This window comes from Anser cygnoides, chromosome 9, assembly GCF_040182565.1.
Source record: "Anser cygnoides isolate HZ-2024a breed goose chromosome 9, Taihu_goose_T2T_genome, whole genome shotgun sequence".
NCBI lineage: Eukaryota > Metazoa > Chordata > Aves > Anseriformes > Anatidae > Anser > Anser cygnoides.
Genome location: NC_089881.1, coordinates 26,024,113 through 26,044,036, shown reverse-complemented (window position 1 = coordinate 26,044,036; position 19,924 = coordinate 26,024,113). Strand labels below are relative to the sequence as shown.

The following is a 19,924-nucleotide window of genomic DNA, read 5'->3' as shown; positions in this document are numbered from 1 at the left end:
ATGCAGCCCAAGAGGATATTTTTGCCTGTAAACACTGCGATTTAGTGCACAGCACTGCACCCAGTATTCCCACCTCTGTCTTTATTTTATCAGCACAGCCACTGCCATGTGCCAGCTTTGCAGCAAGACAAGATTTATGGAGGCTTTCTTTTTGTGCTCATTTTTCCCACATCGAAACAAAGGCAAAATCACAGCTTTTAGGTGAAAGGACTGAGTAAACTTACTGGAAAGTGCTAAAGAAAGAAAGAAAAAGGTGGACAGGACACAATAGGAAGGACCTTGAGGGGAGGGGTGAGAACAGGAACCTGGTGACATTTTTCAGCTCTTCACATGCTGACATACAAGGAGGATGTCAATCCAAAGTCATATAATGTGTAAGCCAGTATTACAGAAATGTACGTCTTCATTGCAGTTGAACTTTACGATCTTTGTAGGTCCCTTCCATCTAAACTATTCTGTTCTGTTCATGCGCTTTACACCTATGCCATGCTGCTCCTTCCACATGCTTCTCAGTCACAAGGAGCCACATCCTGGTGTCCCCCTTCAGCTGTGCTCAGGTTTCATTCTGCTGAAAGGAAGGTACTGCTGCTTGCTCAGAGTGCAGCACTCCTACATCAGCTTATCTGGAGTTTACCCAGACGATATGCAGGACACAGACAAATTCCACTTTCCCTCCGTATTCTCAAGAGAATTCAGTACTGGACGAGCAAGCAGACTCCCATCTACTGCTCAGACTGGAGGTTGTTTCCTTCGTCCTTCCCTGCGTGGGAGCAAGGAGACTGGGCAGAGAGCACTGGGCACCCCCGGGTGCCCGCTGACCCCAGGCATTTCCCTCCCTGGCAGGGGGACATACCGGAGACACGGCCGCTCCGTGAGCCTGGACCTGCAGATTCAGCACCTCGCTGTGGTGGCATTACAAGACTTCAGTCTTGGAGAGTCAGTATTTGCGCCTGGCACCATTTCCCTTTTCTGTACAGCTGGGGGTCAGCCCTCTGTCAGCCTTCCCTTGCAGTCCAGCACTTCTGTTTTCCCTTGCAATAAACAACTGATCATTCGCGCCCTGCATGAAGCTCTCAAATCTCACCACTCAGTGGGGAAGTCTGGCTAATTCTCTTGCATTCTGTCACACGGAGCTTGATAAAGCACTCCACATGGTCATCCGTGAATAGACAGAAATTGCAAACCCCCAGGAACCGGCAGGTATCTACTGCCCAAAGTTCGGCCACCTCCGCTTACCCCAGCTGAGGCACCTACGCAGAATTTTTCACGCTTTTATCCAAGCCCCTGGTGCTTCTGCCATTCGGTGGTTCCACAGGTCTTATCGAAAAGCCAGTAATCAAAATGGTGAATAAATACACCTACATTGTTAGTTTACCTTACACATTTTTCCAAACTTCAATTTTAGCATAACTGAAAATGATTCCTTCCAAGAAATCTCAAACCACAGCTCCGATATAAATTCTGAGAATACCCTGCAACTGTGCCTGCTCCCTGGGGAGCCAGGTAAATCTTTTAAAATAGGAAAATAAAGAATGATGAATAACAAATAATATTTATAAATTAATAGTTACAAGCTTCCATTGCAGATACCTGAAGAGAGACCAGTTTTTTCCCAGGCTTTGTGTAAACAAACTTGGACAGGATCAAATTAAAAGGGAAAGATGAGTGCATGTGAATATTTATAAAAGAAATATTTTTCAGAGAAAATACATTCTGTAAAGATTTCCGAAATAGCTTAGAGCTTCAGATGCAAAGCTCCTCGTACTGTCAGTGGATAGTGTAAACCCACTTCCAACTGGCAGCAATGAAAAATGTCAGTCTTCCTTACTAAATGTAAAATTCCAATAAAGCATACAAAGCACAAGGTTCAAGATCCAGTCCCCCAAAACCAGCAATAGCTTTAACTTAAAAAGGGGCACAGGAGCTGGCTGTGGAACTCAACCCCCCATCAACTCTTAAGGTAACTTAACTAATTAGTTTCTAAGACCAGAACTAGACACTGAACAGAATACTGTGCATAAGACCTCGAGAAGTACAGCCACAAAAAGGGTTAACCCTCAGAGAGAGCAGCCGTGTCAATGGTCAGGCAACGGACTGAGGAATTCCCACGGGATTAGGTCAATTCTTTCTGATGGCGGCCTCTAAAAAACATCAGTGAAACTTCAAAGTACAGACAAAGCTTATAATAGATGTATTGGAAGATAATCAGAGTAAGTGGAAGGGAAAACACAGTCTGCACGTATGGACTGTTTCTGGAAATGAAAAACAGAACACTTCCTACCCTGCTCTTGCGATGACTTTTTGTGGTCTGGAAGTCGTGCAGTCACTAGCACTGGCTAACAGCACAAGACTGGGTTAGGACTGGAATAAATAAGTTAAGGCTAAGAAATCAATATTAAATAATGATAACTAATAAATTACAGAATCCTCAAAAATAAGGCTAAAAAAAAGACAATAGGTCATTCATCAATGCTTCGTCCTTTTCTCAGCTTCTTGCTTTTCTCAGTTCCTTTTGAGAAGCACAAAACGGGAGCACGAAGCCAGCCGCTGCAGGATCCCCCACCAGTTCTCCGCTAACACAAGTGCTGCAGCCTGCACCGCTCTCCCTGGGGGCAACGTGCAGCCGGCATGCAGGCAGCGCGGACACGGCTGCACCTCACCCCCTGAGGTGCCATCATGCACATCATACACCCCATACACAGCCATCTTAATGCTACCGGATTAATGTTTTTCTACCTCTGGATCACTGCAGATGCCTACGAAAATAGCATAACTAATTAAGCGGGCTAATATAAATCAACACACGCACAGACACACACAAATTTGTTCAAACTATGTCAATTTTCTAAACCAGCGCCACTAAAAATCTCACTCACTGCTACGACCTCTGGACACTGACGTGGCGTTAGTGATCTGCGGCAGGAAGTATACAGCCTAATTGCATTTCCTGAATTAAGCACCACCATGTTACAGGGTCGGCACAGACAGCAGAAGTTATTTCAGTTTACAGTTTACCTTTCAATGATTCCACAGCTTTTTAAAGTAACACGAAGTGAACGGTCTGTGTTTTCTGTGTGTATCCTTCTTGTAAAGGATAAAATGCACCAGGTGCTGCCGGTACCCTGAGCAGGAAGCACTCTGGGTTTGCCTGTGGGCTCCAGCATGCTCAGGCCGGGTTCATTTCCAGCATGCTGCTGTTCTTCCTCCTGAGCTTTCTCAGAGAACTTTGGGCTTCTTCCATGAACCTATGCTCCTTCAAGCCTGCTTTTATTACGACACTACATCTCATCTCCCTTTTCTATCTCTTCTTCTCTTCAGTCTGCAAAGTGACTGTGAGAAAGATTAACAAAAAGTCCCTTAGAAACCTGGTGACAGCCAGCTCTGTTTCTGCCTGACCAGCACAGCGCAAGTAAAAGCCGCAGCCAGCAGCAGGCCACAACTGAGGCAGGTCCTCAGGCTTCACCTGCACGGTAAGATCAGTGGTGATGGAAACAACAGCACTGCACCAGCAAGAGTTGTCCTGCTGGAAAGAAATACTTGCTGGGGGGCTGCTGCCTGCAGGGGTATGGGGCTTCGTGGGGCGCAGGGGGAAAGCATTTGGGGACTGTGCAACACTTCCTACCGGATGTTTAGGGGAAGGATGGGAAGCAGGGAAAGGGCAGGATCAAGGTAATTTGGGGAGGAAGAAGCATGGGAGAAAAGAGGAACAGAGCATTAAAGATTCCTGCCACATGCCCGGGGTGGCAGCAGCTGCGGTGCATGCGTACAGCCGCGCATATTCAGGAACAACACTCCCACTGGCTGGTGAGCAGGATAAGGGATGAAGGAGCCAAGCGCTGGAGCAGCTGCTCAAAACCAGATGCTTGGAGAACTGGGGGCTCGGGGGACTGAGGGTGAGCACTGGGGGGGGCCTGAGCCTGGCCCAGGGGCTCACGGTGGGATGCAGTGCCCGAGGTCTGTGCTGCGAAGGCGCCCGGCCGCGCTGCGGGATGCAAGTGGGAGCACGGAGCCGCCTGGCCTCTGCCAGCCTGCCGGGTTCGGCAGCTCTAACACAGACACTTTACAAGAGCTGAAACAAAGGGGAGTTTATAAGCTAAAAGCACATCAGCACATTCTGTGAGGAACATATTTTCCCCTATTACTACCGTACTCTGTTAAATTTCCTGGTACTTTCTGTGCTTTCAATCCAGGTAGTAGAACAGAAATGATACAGAATTTTAATGTGAGAAAAATACATTCGAATGTCCTGTAGGACAAACCACTGTATATTTTCAACAAGTATGTGCAAAGGGACTGAGATTATGTTTTCCTCAATAAGTCCTCACACTGAGCATCCATGCCCTTTCCTATGTGGAAATTCAGCACGTTACAACACTTTTATGACGCCACTTGCAGCTACACAGAAAACTCATCTGCAATTGCTATTCTTCCTCCTACTGTAAGTTATTACAAGTTCTGTTTGTTGAACTGAAAGCTGGAAGTACCCTAATAAGAACATCTATATTTATTTCTGTCATCAAGCATTTATAGTCTGAAACTACTGAAGATGAGGAACTTTTATCTCATTAAGATAATCATCCATTTCCTGGTAAGGTATGCTGTCTTCTCCCCAGTTAGCTAGCTTAATTGGCAAATGAAGCAAAGTACATGGTCAATAAATGCTAGGGAAAGACTCCCTTTTTTAACAAAGTGAGTAATGGAGAGAAATGAGGAGAAAGTGACTCTTTTTAGATACTTAGGGACTCTAGGTAGGCTGAATAAAAGGGGTGGCTTTTAACTTATTTAATGTTTGGCCCAAATTGATCTTTCACCCAACATACATCTGAGAAATGCATTAAAGTTCTTTTTACAATGCTTGCAGGAGTTTCATAGTCTGCCCTTTTTCACCAGCAAAGCAAATGTCAGCACTGTGAAGCTCTGGAAGCTCGTGCTGAATGTCAGAAACAATGAGATCTGTAACTTAGAAGCCTTGAACTTTTAGACCGTAGCAGCCTTAATGCCTGGCAACTGCACACTGGGTTATAACTTGGAAAATGTCAGAAAAGGATGAATTAGGATTCCTTGTAATGCAAGTACTGAAGAAGTCTGTCCAAAAGTGACATATAAAGCCTCAGGGCAAGTAAAGCCAGCCACACACAGTCATTGCCAACTACTTCACAACAAGATTCTCATACCTGCTGTAATGGAAGTCACAGGTCTACCAATTTGAAATGGCAGCCACGAGAGATGGGAAAATTATTAAAAAAAAAAAAAAAGTCTAAAAAAAAGTCTGGAAACTATAGCAAGGAGGGCTAATAATGAACCTAGTGATATATCGACTATTAACTAAACTATACATGCACACAATGGGGTACCAAGAGCTAGCAGATTAAAACCAGGTTCAGTCAACATTTACTTTTGCCCACAAACGTAGTTCATCACGGCACACTGCAAGGGAGTGAACATTTGCCTTTTCATGAAAGGGATGATCAATCATATCAGAAATATCAAGCAGAAATTCCTACTTCAGCTCAATTTATAAACTCGTGTTTATCAGAGGAAGAGGGGATTCTGCTCTTTGTTTTAGTCCTTGGGCATGTGCTCCCTGGTTGCTTGGGCATTATAAATTAAAAAGCTGATCCTAGCTCCTTTTGCATTCCACCAAGAGAAGCCTCCAAGGTGAGCAGGCAGAACTGACACTTTAAGTTGTCTCAATTTACAGCAGCAATACATAACTGTGACTATGTTGCATATAAAGCATGAAAACTGTGCACACAAAACTGCACTGGTTTATCTCGAGAACAGGCATGTACCTCTGCTGCCAGACGATCATTACGTGCATTGTTTACGCAGACCAAAATTGTGTGCTAGAGCAAAAACGCCTTTGCCCAGCACAGGTGCACACAGAAGGAGCAGATAACTGCACAACACACCACTGCACTTTTTCAGTCCTTAGACCACCCTGAGATGCTTTTTATAGCCTGGTACGCGAAGAGAGCAGCATGTAAATTCCACAGGGACAAGTAGCTGTTGCTCATTTCAATTTCCACTACAGATGTCAGACTGCAGGCTTGCCTGGTACCTCATGCCAGTGTTCAGCCTTTGGTTTGTAACCACCAATTCTTAGGAGACAGAAAATCTCACACTTGTTGCCTGCTTTACAGACAGTTGGAGAGGGAATGGCTAACATTAAGAGCTAAAATACTTTTCAGCATTCAACCTACATCAATGGTTGCAATATTTTTCCTGTTAAACAAACTCTGACTATAGAAACAAAAACTTGGCAGTTCTCCTTTAAGCCCGTGTTCTTACATGAGACCATAACTGTCCTTTTGTTGATCCAATTTCAGTCTGTCATTACACAAAGGACAGTTTGGGACAATTCTCTCTAACGGCTCTCTAGTGTTGACCCCAGCTCAGAAGTCAGGGCAGACCCTCTCAGCATGGGCACTCACAACAAGGTTTGTCATGGCAGAAGAAAAATGCCTCCAGCCTGCTGAAATCACCGATCCTGATGATGATGATAAGCCCCTATCAGCACGGCAAGGACCGGCTTCCATGAAGGAGGACTCTGCACAGGGAACAGCCCATAGTTCTGCAATCTGAGCACTGCAAGCAAACCCTCACTTCTGTGGCTATGGGGGTACATTCAACAGGGCACACCTATAGATGAAAGAGTCCCATAGCAAGGCTGGAGCTCTGCATATTAGTTTTAGACAGTACATCCTTGAAATCTATGGGTTTTGATATTCCTCTTCTCTCAAGCTGTGAAAAGCTCTATAGCTCTATTGGATTCAATACAGTGAGAGGGCAGGATCAGGACCTCTGTGCAAAGAACTGCATAAGATAAGTTTATAGACATCTTCTACAAACTGTTAAATTGAAGGGCTAGCATATTAGGACTCCACCTTCAATCACTTCTCTCTCAGAGCTCCTGAAAAATAATAGATTCTTCAGAATTTCATTTTCATGATAACTGTGCACATTCTAAAGGAAAGGGACAAACAATTTAATACTTGGAATCTTTGTCTGAATCTAATAGTAAACTTTGTGACCTGACTTAAATCTGCATTTTTCTGTGGACTCACTATTCGTGTTTGTTTTTTCAGTTCTCGTTTTTTCAACTATGACAAGCATGACAAAAAAGTCACCAGATACTCGAAATACGCTTAAAAATACAAGCTTTTGGAGTCTTTTGGAGAGAGAATTCCTACTTGTTAGGATGAATTAACAGAATTTGTACTGAATGCTTACCATATACAGATCATGCAGGTGTATGCAAAGTAATGGTGGAAAAAAAACACGTTTAAGGAAACGAGTGAGAAATTATTGCAGGACCAGAACCTGCAATAGGCGTGCAGGTACTAAAGCAGACAACGCCTTTTACTAGAAGTAACTGCCCGACCAAAGGAACTAACAGTAATGTCAAAGCAAGGAAAAATTACCCTTTTTTTTTTTTTTTTTTTTGTAAAAAAGTTAGGAAATTGTTTTCCCTTTTTCTTTTCCTTGCGAAGTGACTCCCGCCGCCGCAAGGAAGCGCCTTACCTGCCGAGGGGCCCGCTCCGACCTGCTCCGGCACCACTCCCAGCCCGGGGGCTCGGCGCCCGCCGCCTCCGCCTGCGGCAGCCGGCGGCCCGGGCCGGCCGCGCGGGAGCTGTCCGCCGCCGCGGTGCTGAACGGCGGCTGCGGGGCGCCGGGCGCGCTCCCGGGGCTCCCCAGGCTGGGGCAGGACGCGGATTTCCCGTCGCCGTCGGGGTGGTGGTTTTCGGGGGAGATTCGGTAGATTCCGTAGCCTTGCTGGAAGGAGAGGTTGAATTCGAAACCCCTGCGTCTGGCTGAAGAGAGAGGGGTACAACGTCACGTTGGAAAGTCAAAGGCAAGAAGGGAAACGATGAAAACGACATTCTAGAACATGGAATAAGTTTTTAGTCACAATTTTCTATCATAAAAAGAACGCATTGTTGAGAAGAGATTTCTCAGAGTGTGTTGTCGTGCTACCTTCTCAATGAACTCAGAAGGGATATACTCCAAAGTTCAGGGTTTCCAGGAAACTGGCAGATTACCTGCCGTTCTCAGAACCACACAATACATGTCGCTTTATGGGCTACACACAAGAAAATACTTAAGTTTTGTAATATTTTTGCTGCCTCAAGGCCTGTTTTGGCCATATTCTCACAGACGAAAAATTGTACAAAATGATAAAATATTTCTGAGAATTCATAATTAACCTTCAATGCCAACAGTCAAGCAAGACAAACAGATTTCTATAACAAATAGTTGAAAGTATTTACATAATGAAACATTTCCATATTCTCCATTCTAAATTCAGTGCTCCAAGTAATCTAACACAGTAATCAAACAATTGTTCAATTTAAGTAAATACACATTCTCGATCACTATTTATATCCTTTCATTCTTTCTCTTTTCAATAACAAATCATCTGAGATTCCTCACCCTCCGCTTTCTTATTTTGCTTTATGTAGTAACTGGAGAAGTGTCTTATTGAACTAATGAAATCATCTTCCCGCCAAGCCTATCACACTACATTCTAAACGAAAAGGTTAAGTGGTACATTTATAAAACTTGTATTTCTACTCAACGGCTTGTGTGCTTACTACATCATATTTAATTATGGGTGAAATTCTGACCTTAGCAGTCACTGTATTAAAACTTCTCAATGATATTAGTCGCAAACATCTGAGGCACAGAGAAAAACAGGCCTTTAGAAGATTCCAAGAAGGTTATCAGTGAAGGTTTGTCAGCCTCTGTTACCTTCAGCTAAAATTTATAAACGTGCAAAGTTTTAGGCTAAAAAGTATGTGGTAGGTGCTCAGCTTTGAACACGCTCCATGCGTGCACTGAGACGTGCCCCTCCCACAGCCCCTGTCCTCTGCTGTTTGCTTTCTGGTGGCACTGTGATTTCCAGCCACAGCTATAGGGCAGGTGTACAAACAATAGCTCTTCTCCTTCTTATAATTTGCTCGTAATTAACATGTTGTTGGTTTTTCCCCATGACATTAAACATGTTTAGCATGGTCCATGTATTTCATTAGTGAAAGTCAGATTATGACAGATAAATCTTTCCCAGGTAAGAGAGGAGGCAGAAACTAGGATTCAGAGTCCTTTAGCTCTGCTAACATATCTGTCAGTGACTTGGGCAAATCACCAAGCATCTGTGCCTCAGTATCCATTAGTACCAATTAACTTAGTTTTCTCCAGCTGTCTTGCAAGAATGCTGTGAGGCTCATATATTGTTCTGAAGAGTGTCTATGTAATTCAGGCAAATGATTTCAAGGAGTACCAACAACTGTCACTGACACTAATCTCCTGCCCTGTTTACTACGAGATACATCCCACCCGCTTGTCAGCCTCCCATCCTTACTTTTGAGTTCTTCTGAAGACAAAGCATATGAATTCCTTCTGCAGTTTATGATGCAGCCACAGGGCAGGTGGATCCAGTGTTCTGACAGGACAAATACTGGGGTGACGGTGGCAGCCAGCAAAGTCAGCAGGAAGCTAAGAGTCTCAAATGAAAGGCTTTGAAAGCCAGTGATGTGCTGGACAACCATTTGTATCTGAAAGGCAGAACATTTTGAAATTTAAATTACTTCAGGCATGTGAATTCCATGAATTCACAAAATATCCCACCGTGAATGTGACACAAGTAAAAGCCCAAAGTTTTCATGTATGTTTGTATGTTCAGCCCAACAATTTTATTTCCGATAGAGAGCAGGGAAAACACACTGTCAGAGACTTTCCTCCTCATTCTGCATTTCTCAGAAAATCCCTTGCTTAAGCAAAATGTTAAATACAGATGGTGAGCACCGTTAAAACGAGCTACTCACAATCCAAGCACCTTAGGCGGGACGCTAGCTAGGTCTCTGCTGCCTGGTACTGAGGAACTCCAAATCCTGATGGGGAACAGGAGAACTTAGTACCACACAGGACAGTGCTGCAGATGTGCTGCCCTCTTTGATGCCCTCTTTCAGTTGAGGGAAACTCAGATGCCGAGTCTGAACATATCCCAGCTGCAGAGAAAACACCAACCCAGAGCCACGCTCCATGTCCTCAACCTCCTCCTTCCTAACTGCACGTGAATGTGCCTCTTCCCAAACACACTGCTGCATGCACATGGACAGCACCCCCCGCCAAAAGCTCTTTGTACACAGATTACAAAGATGCAAACAAACCTCATATTTCTAACAAACTTATTTTCCAGCCAGCCTAGCAAAGGACGTGACTCACTGCTGTTGACAAGAGGCAGAAAAGCTAGCTTAGTAACATTCAGACCCCACAATGCTGAAGAAATGCTTGTCAGGCATCTGGAAACACAAAAAGGTGGACCTTATTCATCCCTGGATTCAGCTGACACAAATGATGTGATGATAGAGTAACACACTGATGAATCAGGTTCTGCCAAACCAGCTGAAACCCAGTTATGTTCACGTAGTGTGACACAGACCTGTTTAAAAGGACTTTTGCTGACACAAACTACACTATAAGGAACAATGGCAATGGCAGTTCACGGCACGACGACTCATGACCCATTTAAACGTAAGTAAATATTAAAGAGTAAAGCGATCTGATAATTTACCATCATTGGAAGCCAGAGAATGACTTTTGTCAATGCGAGAATCAGTGAGAATCGTTTCTGGGCGAAGCCCACTGTGAAGCTCCTGCTCTGTGCACTGCTCCCACAGCGGGGCTCGAGGCCGCTGCTCTCAGCCACACCTTTCCTCAAATCCGCCTCAGAGCTTGGACATGCGTTTTGGAAATGCTTCAAGGTTTTATCCACAGGGTCCACCGGTGACAGAGATGGGGTGGCAGTACTGCAGCCCGCGGGTGTCCCAGGGGTGATGTAGCCTCGAGAGATTTCCTGGTAATCGATGTGCAACAGCTGTTGCTCGTCTGAGCACAACAGCTGGTAAGTCAGAGGGACAGACAGCACTGTGAGGAGGCAAAAGCACAGTGAGTAGACAATAAATAAGAACAAGATGTAGGAGCTGGCACAGTCAATGAAGCAACCCCAGGAGGTGGGGACATACTTGCCCCAGCCACAGAGAGGCAAAATGCAGATCAGCAAACTGACAATCCAAATGCTGAGAATTGCCCACACCATGCTCACTCGCCGTTTGGAAGCGCTGCAGCTGATTGTCTCAGTTTTATTGATGCTGTAGAAGTTGTATGAAACTATAAGAGACCCTTTGAGATTGCTAGAAATGCCCTGGAATAAATATATAAGTGCTGAGGTGGTGCACAGAGGCTGGGGAAGGACGTCACTTGACCACTGGGTGAGCATGAAAATAATCACTGGCACAATGCTGATCAAATCATCTATTGACAAAGAGGTCACAATCATTGAAATTGTGGTTTTATTTTGCATTTTCAGCAGAGAAACTAGTGAATAAATGCTGCCCAGAAGCGCCGTGAATGCAATGACAAAAGTCAAGCAGAATAGAAAGACATTCAAAGTTCTCTGCTCACTGGGTTTATCCATAATGCTGTGATTTTCAGCAAAGAAGCTCGTCCCATTGACTGACAAATTACTATGCGTTACCGACATTGTCCTTGGAAAATCTTTTTCCTTGCCTTCTCACTGACTCTGCAAGTTTTCACGAGCTGAAACCATAACTGTTAGCTCCACATCACAAGTTTCTTTGTTTTCCTTTATCTTTTGTGGCATCCGATGAAGAAATATCCAGGTCTACGCATCCCCGATCACCAGAACAACACATGCTCTTGAAAAATCAGGCAACAGTGAAGTACCAAAGGTGCTGGAAAAAATGCAATTCTTCATAACCCTTTCAGTACTGGAAGATGGCTAATTTAGTCTCCTCAGGTAATAACAAGCCGTTCACTTCTGACAGATATCAGGCAACGTGCCTTACTCACGAGTCCAGCTGCAACGAAGGCAGTGTCAGGTATCTTCAAGCTCTAGTGGCTCGGGGAGAACATAGTGGAAATGGGAGGCTGTTGGATTCACCCTGCGCTGTTCGGAGCTGCAGGAGGGAGGAGTCAGATGCAAGCAGGATAGCAGAGAAGAGGGGAGTGAGTATCTTCCCACCCCGGAGCTGCCTCTTGGCTGATCAGAAGGCTGAGACAGTGTCCCCGCCAAGCCACACCTCCGATGCTGACACTGAAATCCAATGCAAATACTCAGATCTGATGTCAGCCGTAAATGTCATTCCCGTAAAGCCCATGGCTGCTCCACGGCTGTGCATCACAAGCTGGAGGGCTGCTTTCAGCCTCCTGCACTTCTGCGCTCCGAGCTTAGCACGGGGGAAAAGCTGCAGGAGCCTTAGAGGAAGAAGAAAGAGAAGGGGTGTGTCTGCTCTGCCTCTTGTGCCCCTGCTCCCACTGCACACGTGTGCGTGTGCACACAGCGTACGGACACTAACTGTGCCGTCACACTTGGTGGCAGCCTGTTATTAATGGCAGGGAACAGCCACGCACATCAGCAAGGTGTTCCCTGCCTGTGTGGTGTCTCTGCTCAGGCTGGGGTTTATAAAACTTTCATTCCCCGTGTGGTTCAAATCTAAATGCTCACTGTCTGCTCTAACGAAATACAAGGATAGAACCACAGCCAAGTGCGTTTTGGTATGTTAGGCGTGTTTTCTCTTGAGAAAGAGGAATACCGATGAAGCTTACAAGCTGACAAAATTTTCAGCACTCGGATGTCAAGCAGACAGGTAAGTTCAATGCAGTCTTCTTGGAGAACTCTGCCTCTCCTTTCTTTTCAGCACCACTTTGCATTCAAATGCTTGACAGGGATGCAGCACAAATATTTTCTGATTAAGGATTATATTGTAAGGCTGCTCCAGTTACGTACTAATCTGTGTAACATTACAAATCCACTTGGTTAGGAACCTGTTAATAACAACGGATCCTCGCCCAGTCCTACCCACCCCATAGTGCCATGCCATACCAGCCACCACAAGGCTCACGGGTGCTGAGCCCTCAGCAAGACCGGCAGCAAACGCGAAGGCACAGCCCCAGCTCTACCACGACAAGTCCGCAATGCAGGGATCAGAGCTAAGGACAATGATAATTTCTCTGAATATCCCCTCCTTCCCTTCCCTTCCCATTCTCAAGCTGCCCTGCCATGGCACTGGGAAGGCCGATGTCCCAAGATGAGCCAGGTCTTCAAGCCACACCAATGTGTCACACAGAGCCACAAACCTGTCCTCACCACAGGACCGACGTAAAGACGCACTCCCCCTATGCAGCCCAACCAGGAGCCACTGCCCTTCCATTCTCCCCTTCACATCGCGGCTGCCTCTATGTCAAGGATCCCACGCTCTTTACCAGGACTGACTGCCAACCCTCATGTCACAAATTTGCAGAATAGAGTGGCATCCATCCTGCCTTCCACACAGGGCGCAGTCCTGGATCTGGACCATCCATCTGGCCTCTAAGTGTACAGGATTTGAGTTGGCTTTTGTGATTTATCCGTCCTGCTGGACTATTGATTGTTAATCTGTGCTGTGCCAGCTAAAGGCCAGGGCTCATTTCCTTCTATTTACAAATCACAGTCACCTCTGCCCCCACAAGTCAACTTTAAATCGAGGACAGTGTTCTAAATCTTGAGATTAACGGCATGAGCCAGATCAGAAGAACAGTCACAGGAGGTAAGAGAAAAAAGCATCATTCACCCTTGTTCGGACCCCTATTTTTCAGTCTGGCTTCCTCAGGAAACATGCAACCACCCTGTCTGAGTGTGGATATGTGCATGTGCACGTCTCTCTCCCACCCCTAATTCCTCAGTTCCTTTGGACAAAATGATCATTTTCATTTCAGTCTGATGGTGTCAAAGCTTCCCACAACGTTTATGAAAACGAGCAGCTGATCAGAGAAGATAGATCCCAGCAGGCTCCCCAGCCAGCAGACAGGGTGCAGTGGAGCCCACTCTTCACCAGACACTAGTGAACACAAAGCAGAGACTTTGTAAATATCCCAACCGTGGTGGAACTCGGCTGCCCACCCGAGTAAAACCACCACAGGCTGGGATTCATGCCCTCCTAGCTACCAAAGTCAATCAATTAACCTAGATGTTAAACTGCAGAAAATAGGCTTCATTCACTCTGGCATGTCTTAGTGCTTCCTGACATATGATCAATTACTTTCATTTTTAAATTCCAAGCTTCCATTGCCTGTGTTGTCTTCATTTGCTCTTGCCACATTACTGTGAGGTATTTAGAAACAATGTTAATAATACTTGGAAAATGCAATTTTCCTACTTTGGGAATTTTTGCTCCTGTATCCCAGGCCATTATACCTGCACTGGATGTCCAATAGCTCTGACTGCAGATTTCAACCACAAATTTTCTGAAAGTTCCCTTAGTACAATCTTCGTTGCACATTTCTTTACTGATCTTACTTTACGAGCTGTGCATATACAGGCTCTCTGCCTCTCTACATTTTTAGACACTTTGGTATGAGTAGTTCATTCCATGCATTCCCTTTGTACTTGGAATGAAATGCTCATCAATGTTTTTAAGAAGAAAGTCACTTTTATTTATCCCCATATCCATTCAAGGCAGCTGATGTATTACTCACTTCAGCTTCTCTTCCCACAGAATGTATTTAATTATATGAACTGCACCTTGCCATTCCCTGTGGCAGCTTTTACTGTAAGTTACAATATGGTGAAATGTTCTTTCTTCCTTGGTCATTTCATAGTTATAACCTGAAGGTCTTAGGAGCAATGAATTCGAGCAGTTTCCCCTCTTTTTTTTTTTTAGTGTGACTGATAAATTCCAATAAAATAAAAAAAAGTACAGAAAAATCAGTTTCAATCTTAAAACTAAAGAGAGAATGCAGTTGTGGTAAGGAGCACGCAGCTCTGCGAGTGCCAGTGAGAGCAGCCCGATCTCCCACGGAGCTGTGCCTCGCGGTACTCGACTGGCACATCCAGCGGGGTCTGAGCACCAAAACTTTTATGGCCAGGGCACATGAAACTGCACTGGATTCTCTGTTCTCTTCTAAAGGACAAGTTTACATTGCAGCATTTCAGAACTTACAGGAACACCACCTTTCTAATTTCCATTTCAGTCTCAAATTTCACTGAAATCTGTGAACAGGCTCAAATGGCTGGAGGAGGTGACAGGTGAGCAAGCAGAAGGCACACAGTGTCATCACAACCCCCCTTCTACCCTCAGATTTTCTAAAGAAACAGTGCTAGAATGGAATATATAGCAGTGCCAAGAAAGCCACAGGTAGCAACCTTGCAGAAAACAAGACAAAGAAAAAGACACGTTTCTCTGCTGCTAAGTCCTTGGTTTGGGCTGTGCCAAGGAAGGCATGCATCTGTAGACTGAATTCCTTCCTACCTATATTCCCTTCATTCTCTGCCTTTGGACTCCTGGATTATGGGAGGTTCCTAATACAATACTGTCCTTTGAATATGCATCTTGGTGTGAATTCTCTTCTGTGCTAAAGAATGATCACAAACAGAAAATATATAAGGCATGGAAATCTCCTCTCTGGCCTCATTTCAAACATCAGTACACAACAATGTCTCTTTAACAAGTCAGCACTACTTGACAGTCTATGAACGGATTTCTAAGAGACACACTACATGTAGCAATTCAGGAATGCCTGTGAAGTGAATCAAATATTCACCATTCATAAAACACAATCAACAAATAGGTTTTTAAAAATTTATCCTATTTAGTGTATGAGTCATTTTATTTTCATACCTTGCACTAAGGTAAGCTTTGACTTATGGGTTTGCCTCCTTTTCTCACTCATGAGAGACAAGGTTATTATAACTATTGTACAAATATTTCATTTCAGAAGGTAATATAGCCTCTATGCCAGGCATAAAGGTATATATATATAATTCCATAAATGTCTTTGTAATTTATTCCTCAATAGCATTTGATAGATTTTTTTTTCCCTAGACTTTTTAACAGACTTTAAAAAAGATATCAAATAAATGACTATTATTGGTCTACTGGATTCAGACAACACTTTCAAGATACAAGATGGTTAAATGCAGCTAATTATTTCATCTGGTTATTTGCCCCAGATGAACTCAGTCCATGCCGACTTCTAAGAAAAAGCAGATACTCTGATACTTAATCCATTTCCGCTGCAGCTGTATTGCTGTGCTGTAGGAAAAGGGTGCTTTCTGAATTGGAGCAATTAGAGCAGTGTAAATCAGGAATAATTCCATTAAAGCTAAAAATATGATTTAACTTATGTGCTCATTATGGGTTAGCCTGCAACAGCTCTAACTCAAGTGAAACAGAAATTTGCTGTGCGGATGCTCATTTCAAACCCAGAGGATTGCTGCTACTCGCAGTAGCAGATCACCACCTGTCCCTGCAAGAGGTAGCACCCTCTCTGAGCAGATGTGCTAGTTCTAAGCACTGCCCACTGCCAGATCTCCAACTTTTCTTTTTTGCTTCTGTGCTGTAAATGTAGACAGCAGATTGAGACTGCAGTGAACTGAGCGTTTCTGGAGAACTGCAGAATTAGTAAGGACAAATGGAGCTGAAAGCGAGTAAGCCCCAAAGTGTCCACTAGGTGAGGTACAATCATGACGTGTGTGTCTTTCCCTGACACATTCAGAAACCTATACACAGCATGCCAATGAAAAATGAAAATAGTGCCAGCACTTCAGTGAGGCTGGCAATAGACAAGATGGCTGAGATGAGAATGAATCCGGCCGGGTTGCTCTGTACGCACACTGCCAGAGATGATTATGTGCTGTCCTTCAGGAAACGTCCAAAGTGGGATCAGCCAGAAGAGAAAGAAGGAGTTGTAAGGTAATAATAATTCCAGGAAGGCAATGCTGAGAAGGAAGAGGCGTTAAGGAAGAGGCAAGCTGCGGTGTGTACCAGGAGGAGAAGGGTCTGTCACACTAGGAAGGCGTTATTTCTCTAGCGGATGGCACGACAGAGAGGTGGTAGCAAAATCTGCAGCTCCCAAAGTGGAGAGAAGCTCAGTTCTGGGTAGTGTGGAGAGTAAGACATTCTGCTAGCTGTGGCGTAATGGCTCTCTGGAGACAAGACACTCCACAATGTCACTTTTATTGAGCAGCCACTGGCTCAATGAATTGATAGGAGGAGACAGACAGCTAGCAGGGAAGCTATTCTTCAGTACACCTCCTCGCAGTAACTGTTTGTTTTCTAATAGAAAGCACAGCAGGCTATGAATATAATTCATGGAACAGCATGATATGAATGCTTTTAATTTTGCCGTGCAGCTCTACTAGCAGTAGAACACCCGTACTGCAGCTGTATTAGTGTGGTCATACCTAATCACTGAACAAATCCAGTAAATGTAACATTGTGCTCTATAATCACCCTTATTTTAGACACTGCTAAATGTATTCATCATGTTGGAAAAAAAGGAAACGTTGTGCATCTATCAGGAGCTGGACAGTAACACCACACTGCTGTGGAAAACAGCACTGTGAGAGTTAACTGGAGAATCCAAACAGCTGGAAAGAAACAATTATCCCTTTCTGATGGGAGGAAAAAAATGGCAAAAGGCAAGGACTGACCCTGCTATGAACCCAACTGGAAGCAGCAAAAAAATCAGCTGTATATGTAGAACTTTTTCCAATAGTAATAAAATTAATGACCACAAGAGCCATTTGTAGTACTGTTTGCACATTGCACTGCTGCTGTATAGTCTCAACAATTCTGCAGTGGGTTGTCTTGGCCCTTCAGTTCTCTTTTCATAGTTACTTCCTCATCATCTTCTCTCCCCCTAACCTTCAAGGAAGGCTGAATGAGAAGCCTCAGGAGTTAGGATGAAACTGAGTCCTGCAGAGTGAAGATCGTAAGCTTCGGAACCCAATTCTGCCTCTAGAGGACTAGGAATTGTATTTGCTGGTTATGACTGCTTTTATCTATACCAACAAAATTATCACCTTCCTAGCACTGACCTGTTTCTTGGAGAGATGCTATTTTGGCAAGGAAGCCAGTGTTGCTTTACCCTGAAACCACAAACATAAATGTTATCATAAATGATATCCAAAGAAATTGGACAAAGCACAGGACAAACCTTACTGCATGCAACAACAAAGATAAAATCTTATTTTAAAAAAGGGAATCCTGTCTATTCTGCACATACATTACAAAGACTTTAAGGGACCTTACTTTAAGGAGGGAGATGGCTTTCATGCACCACAGTAGTATTTCTCCAAATAAGCACAGGAGCAGAAACGTGCTGATCTTTCCCAGAGGAGTCCCAGGGACAGGAGCAGCTCCGCAGGAAGGTGGCAGCCTTTCACCATCCTGAATGAGGAAGGAAGGGCTACAGAGAAATTTAAGGTCCCCCATTACAGAAGACTGCTATTGCTTAGAGTGTAGAAATTTTCCTTCCTAAGACTTCCTTAGGAATTCTTCTGTTCTGACTTGAAGCTTTGGAAAAGGTCAGAAAATCAGGAAAGAAAAAAAAAAAAAAGAGTCTGGGGTAAAGCTGAAAAAACCCACAAGTAATACTGTAGAAGAAATACAGGTGATAAAGCAGGTTTGGCAGATTTCAAGTATTCTGTTAAAATGTTGGAAGAAAAGAGTAGATGTTTCTTTTCCACAGCCTTAACAAATTTGAAAAGATATTAAAAGTCATATGGGCTGAGAATGAATGTGCCAGCTCTAGGCACCGTTTTTGTGATACCTGTGTGCTGGAGTCCCTAAAAATCACAGTTCATAACATACCCATATCCTCTAACTTCTTCCCCAAAGGGTAACCAATTGTGCGTGTTCTTTTGAAATGTTTTTCAGAGCACTGAATAAAGAAAGGGCTGCTAACTAACTTTGAGTGACAGTAAAAAGGTCTATTAACCTTGCTGATGTAAAGGATGACTGAGTTTCCATTAGAAAGGGTCAGAAAGGTAGTAAGAGAGGATACAGGAAGACAATGAAATCTTTCCTCTTATAGAAGGGAATTTTTGTATAGATTTTTTTTTTTTTAATAATGGAAAGATTTAATTGAAGTATGAGCTCATCAAAAGGACAGTGTGTTCATGGGATCTAAAGCACTGCAAAGAAGGAATACTGCAGACTTCAGAAGAAATTGGTTGTACTTTCCCACTACCTTTCACTAGGTGGTACGTACTTGAGAAAGAAAATGTTCACTTCAGTTTATGGCGGTTTTTAGTTTCAGATTTTTCTAAATAAACTTCACTTTCCAGTAATTGGATTTTTGTTTTTAAAGTATTTTTAAAAACCACTGTGCAATGCTAAGGGTCATCAGATCGGGAGGCAATGCAATGCGAAGAGATGTTGGGGCTTTCTCTCGGCCGGCTCCCCCAGGTACACGTTGGGCTGATCCTACTCCAGATCAGCAATGGCATCAACTGTTTGCTTTGGAGATGCTGGGAATTGCTCAAGTGTCTATAATTATCCAAAATAATCAGCTCAAAAAGCAGAACATCACATATCACATAATGCAAAACATAAACCATGTGGCATAATCTGAGGTTTGGTATCATCTCATATATTTGCGCAAACTAACAAACTAAGGTGGACAATGATAACAAAGCTTTACTGGTTGAGCTGAAGGAAATGCATTATTTCATTAAAAAAACAAACAAACAAACAAAAAAACACAAAGAAAACATACTTTCTTCCATTTCCAATCAGTTTAATATAACTCGTGAGTATTTATGTAACAGGGGACCTACTGGTTCTCAATAAGGTTATTTTTCAGACAAGGAAAGGCTGAATTAAGAGTGTCATAAATTGTGTTACACCAACAAGAAACAAAAGAAATACACTGGTCTCCTGTAAATCCATTCATCATCACTTAGTTTTCGTACTAAACATTTATTTTTGCCAACTGCTTCCCAGGTTCTGATGCTATGTCTAACCAGAGGACAGGTTCCCAACCCAGAAGCAGAAAGATTCTGTATTCTGACCTAAAAGATCTGACAGGTTCTGTTTTGGAAAATCTATAAACCATATATTTTTTGGCATTGAGGAGAAAT

At 43.8% G+C, this 19,924-nt stretch overlaps 1 protein-coding gene across 1 annotated transcript in view; it reads right to left on the bottom strand.

The window, feature by feature from the left end:
* GPR149 (G protein-coupled receptor 149) overlaps positions 1–17,158 on the bottom strand; it is a 29,975-nt gene extending 12,817 nt beyond the window's left edge. The window contains exons 1-3 of the mRNA XM_067002709.1: positions 10,574–17,158; positions 9,362–9,554; positions 7,525–7,814 (exon numbers count right to left, since the gene is read on the bottom strand). Coding sequence (XP_066858810.1) covers positions 7,525–7,814; positions 9,362–9,554; positions 10,574–11,542 — 1,452 coding nt within the window. The 5' untranslated portion in view covers positions 11,543–17,158. The remainder of the gene's footprint in view (positions 1–7,524; positions 7,815–9,361; positions 9,555–10,573) is intronic.
* Between the last annotated feature and the right edge of the window lie 2,766 nt (positions 17,159–19,924).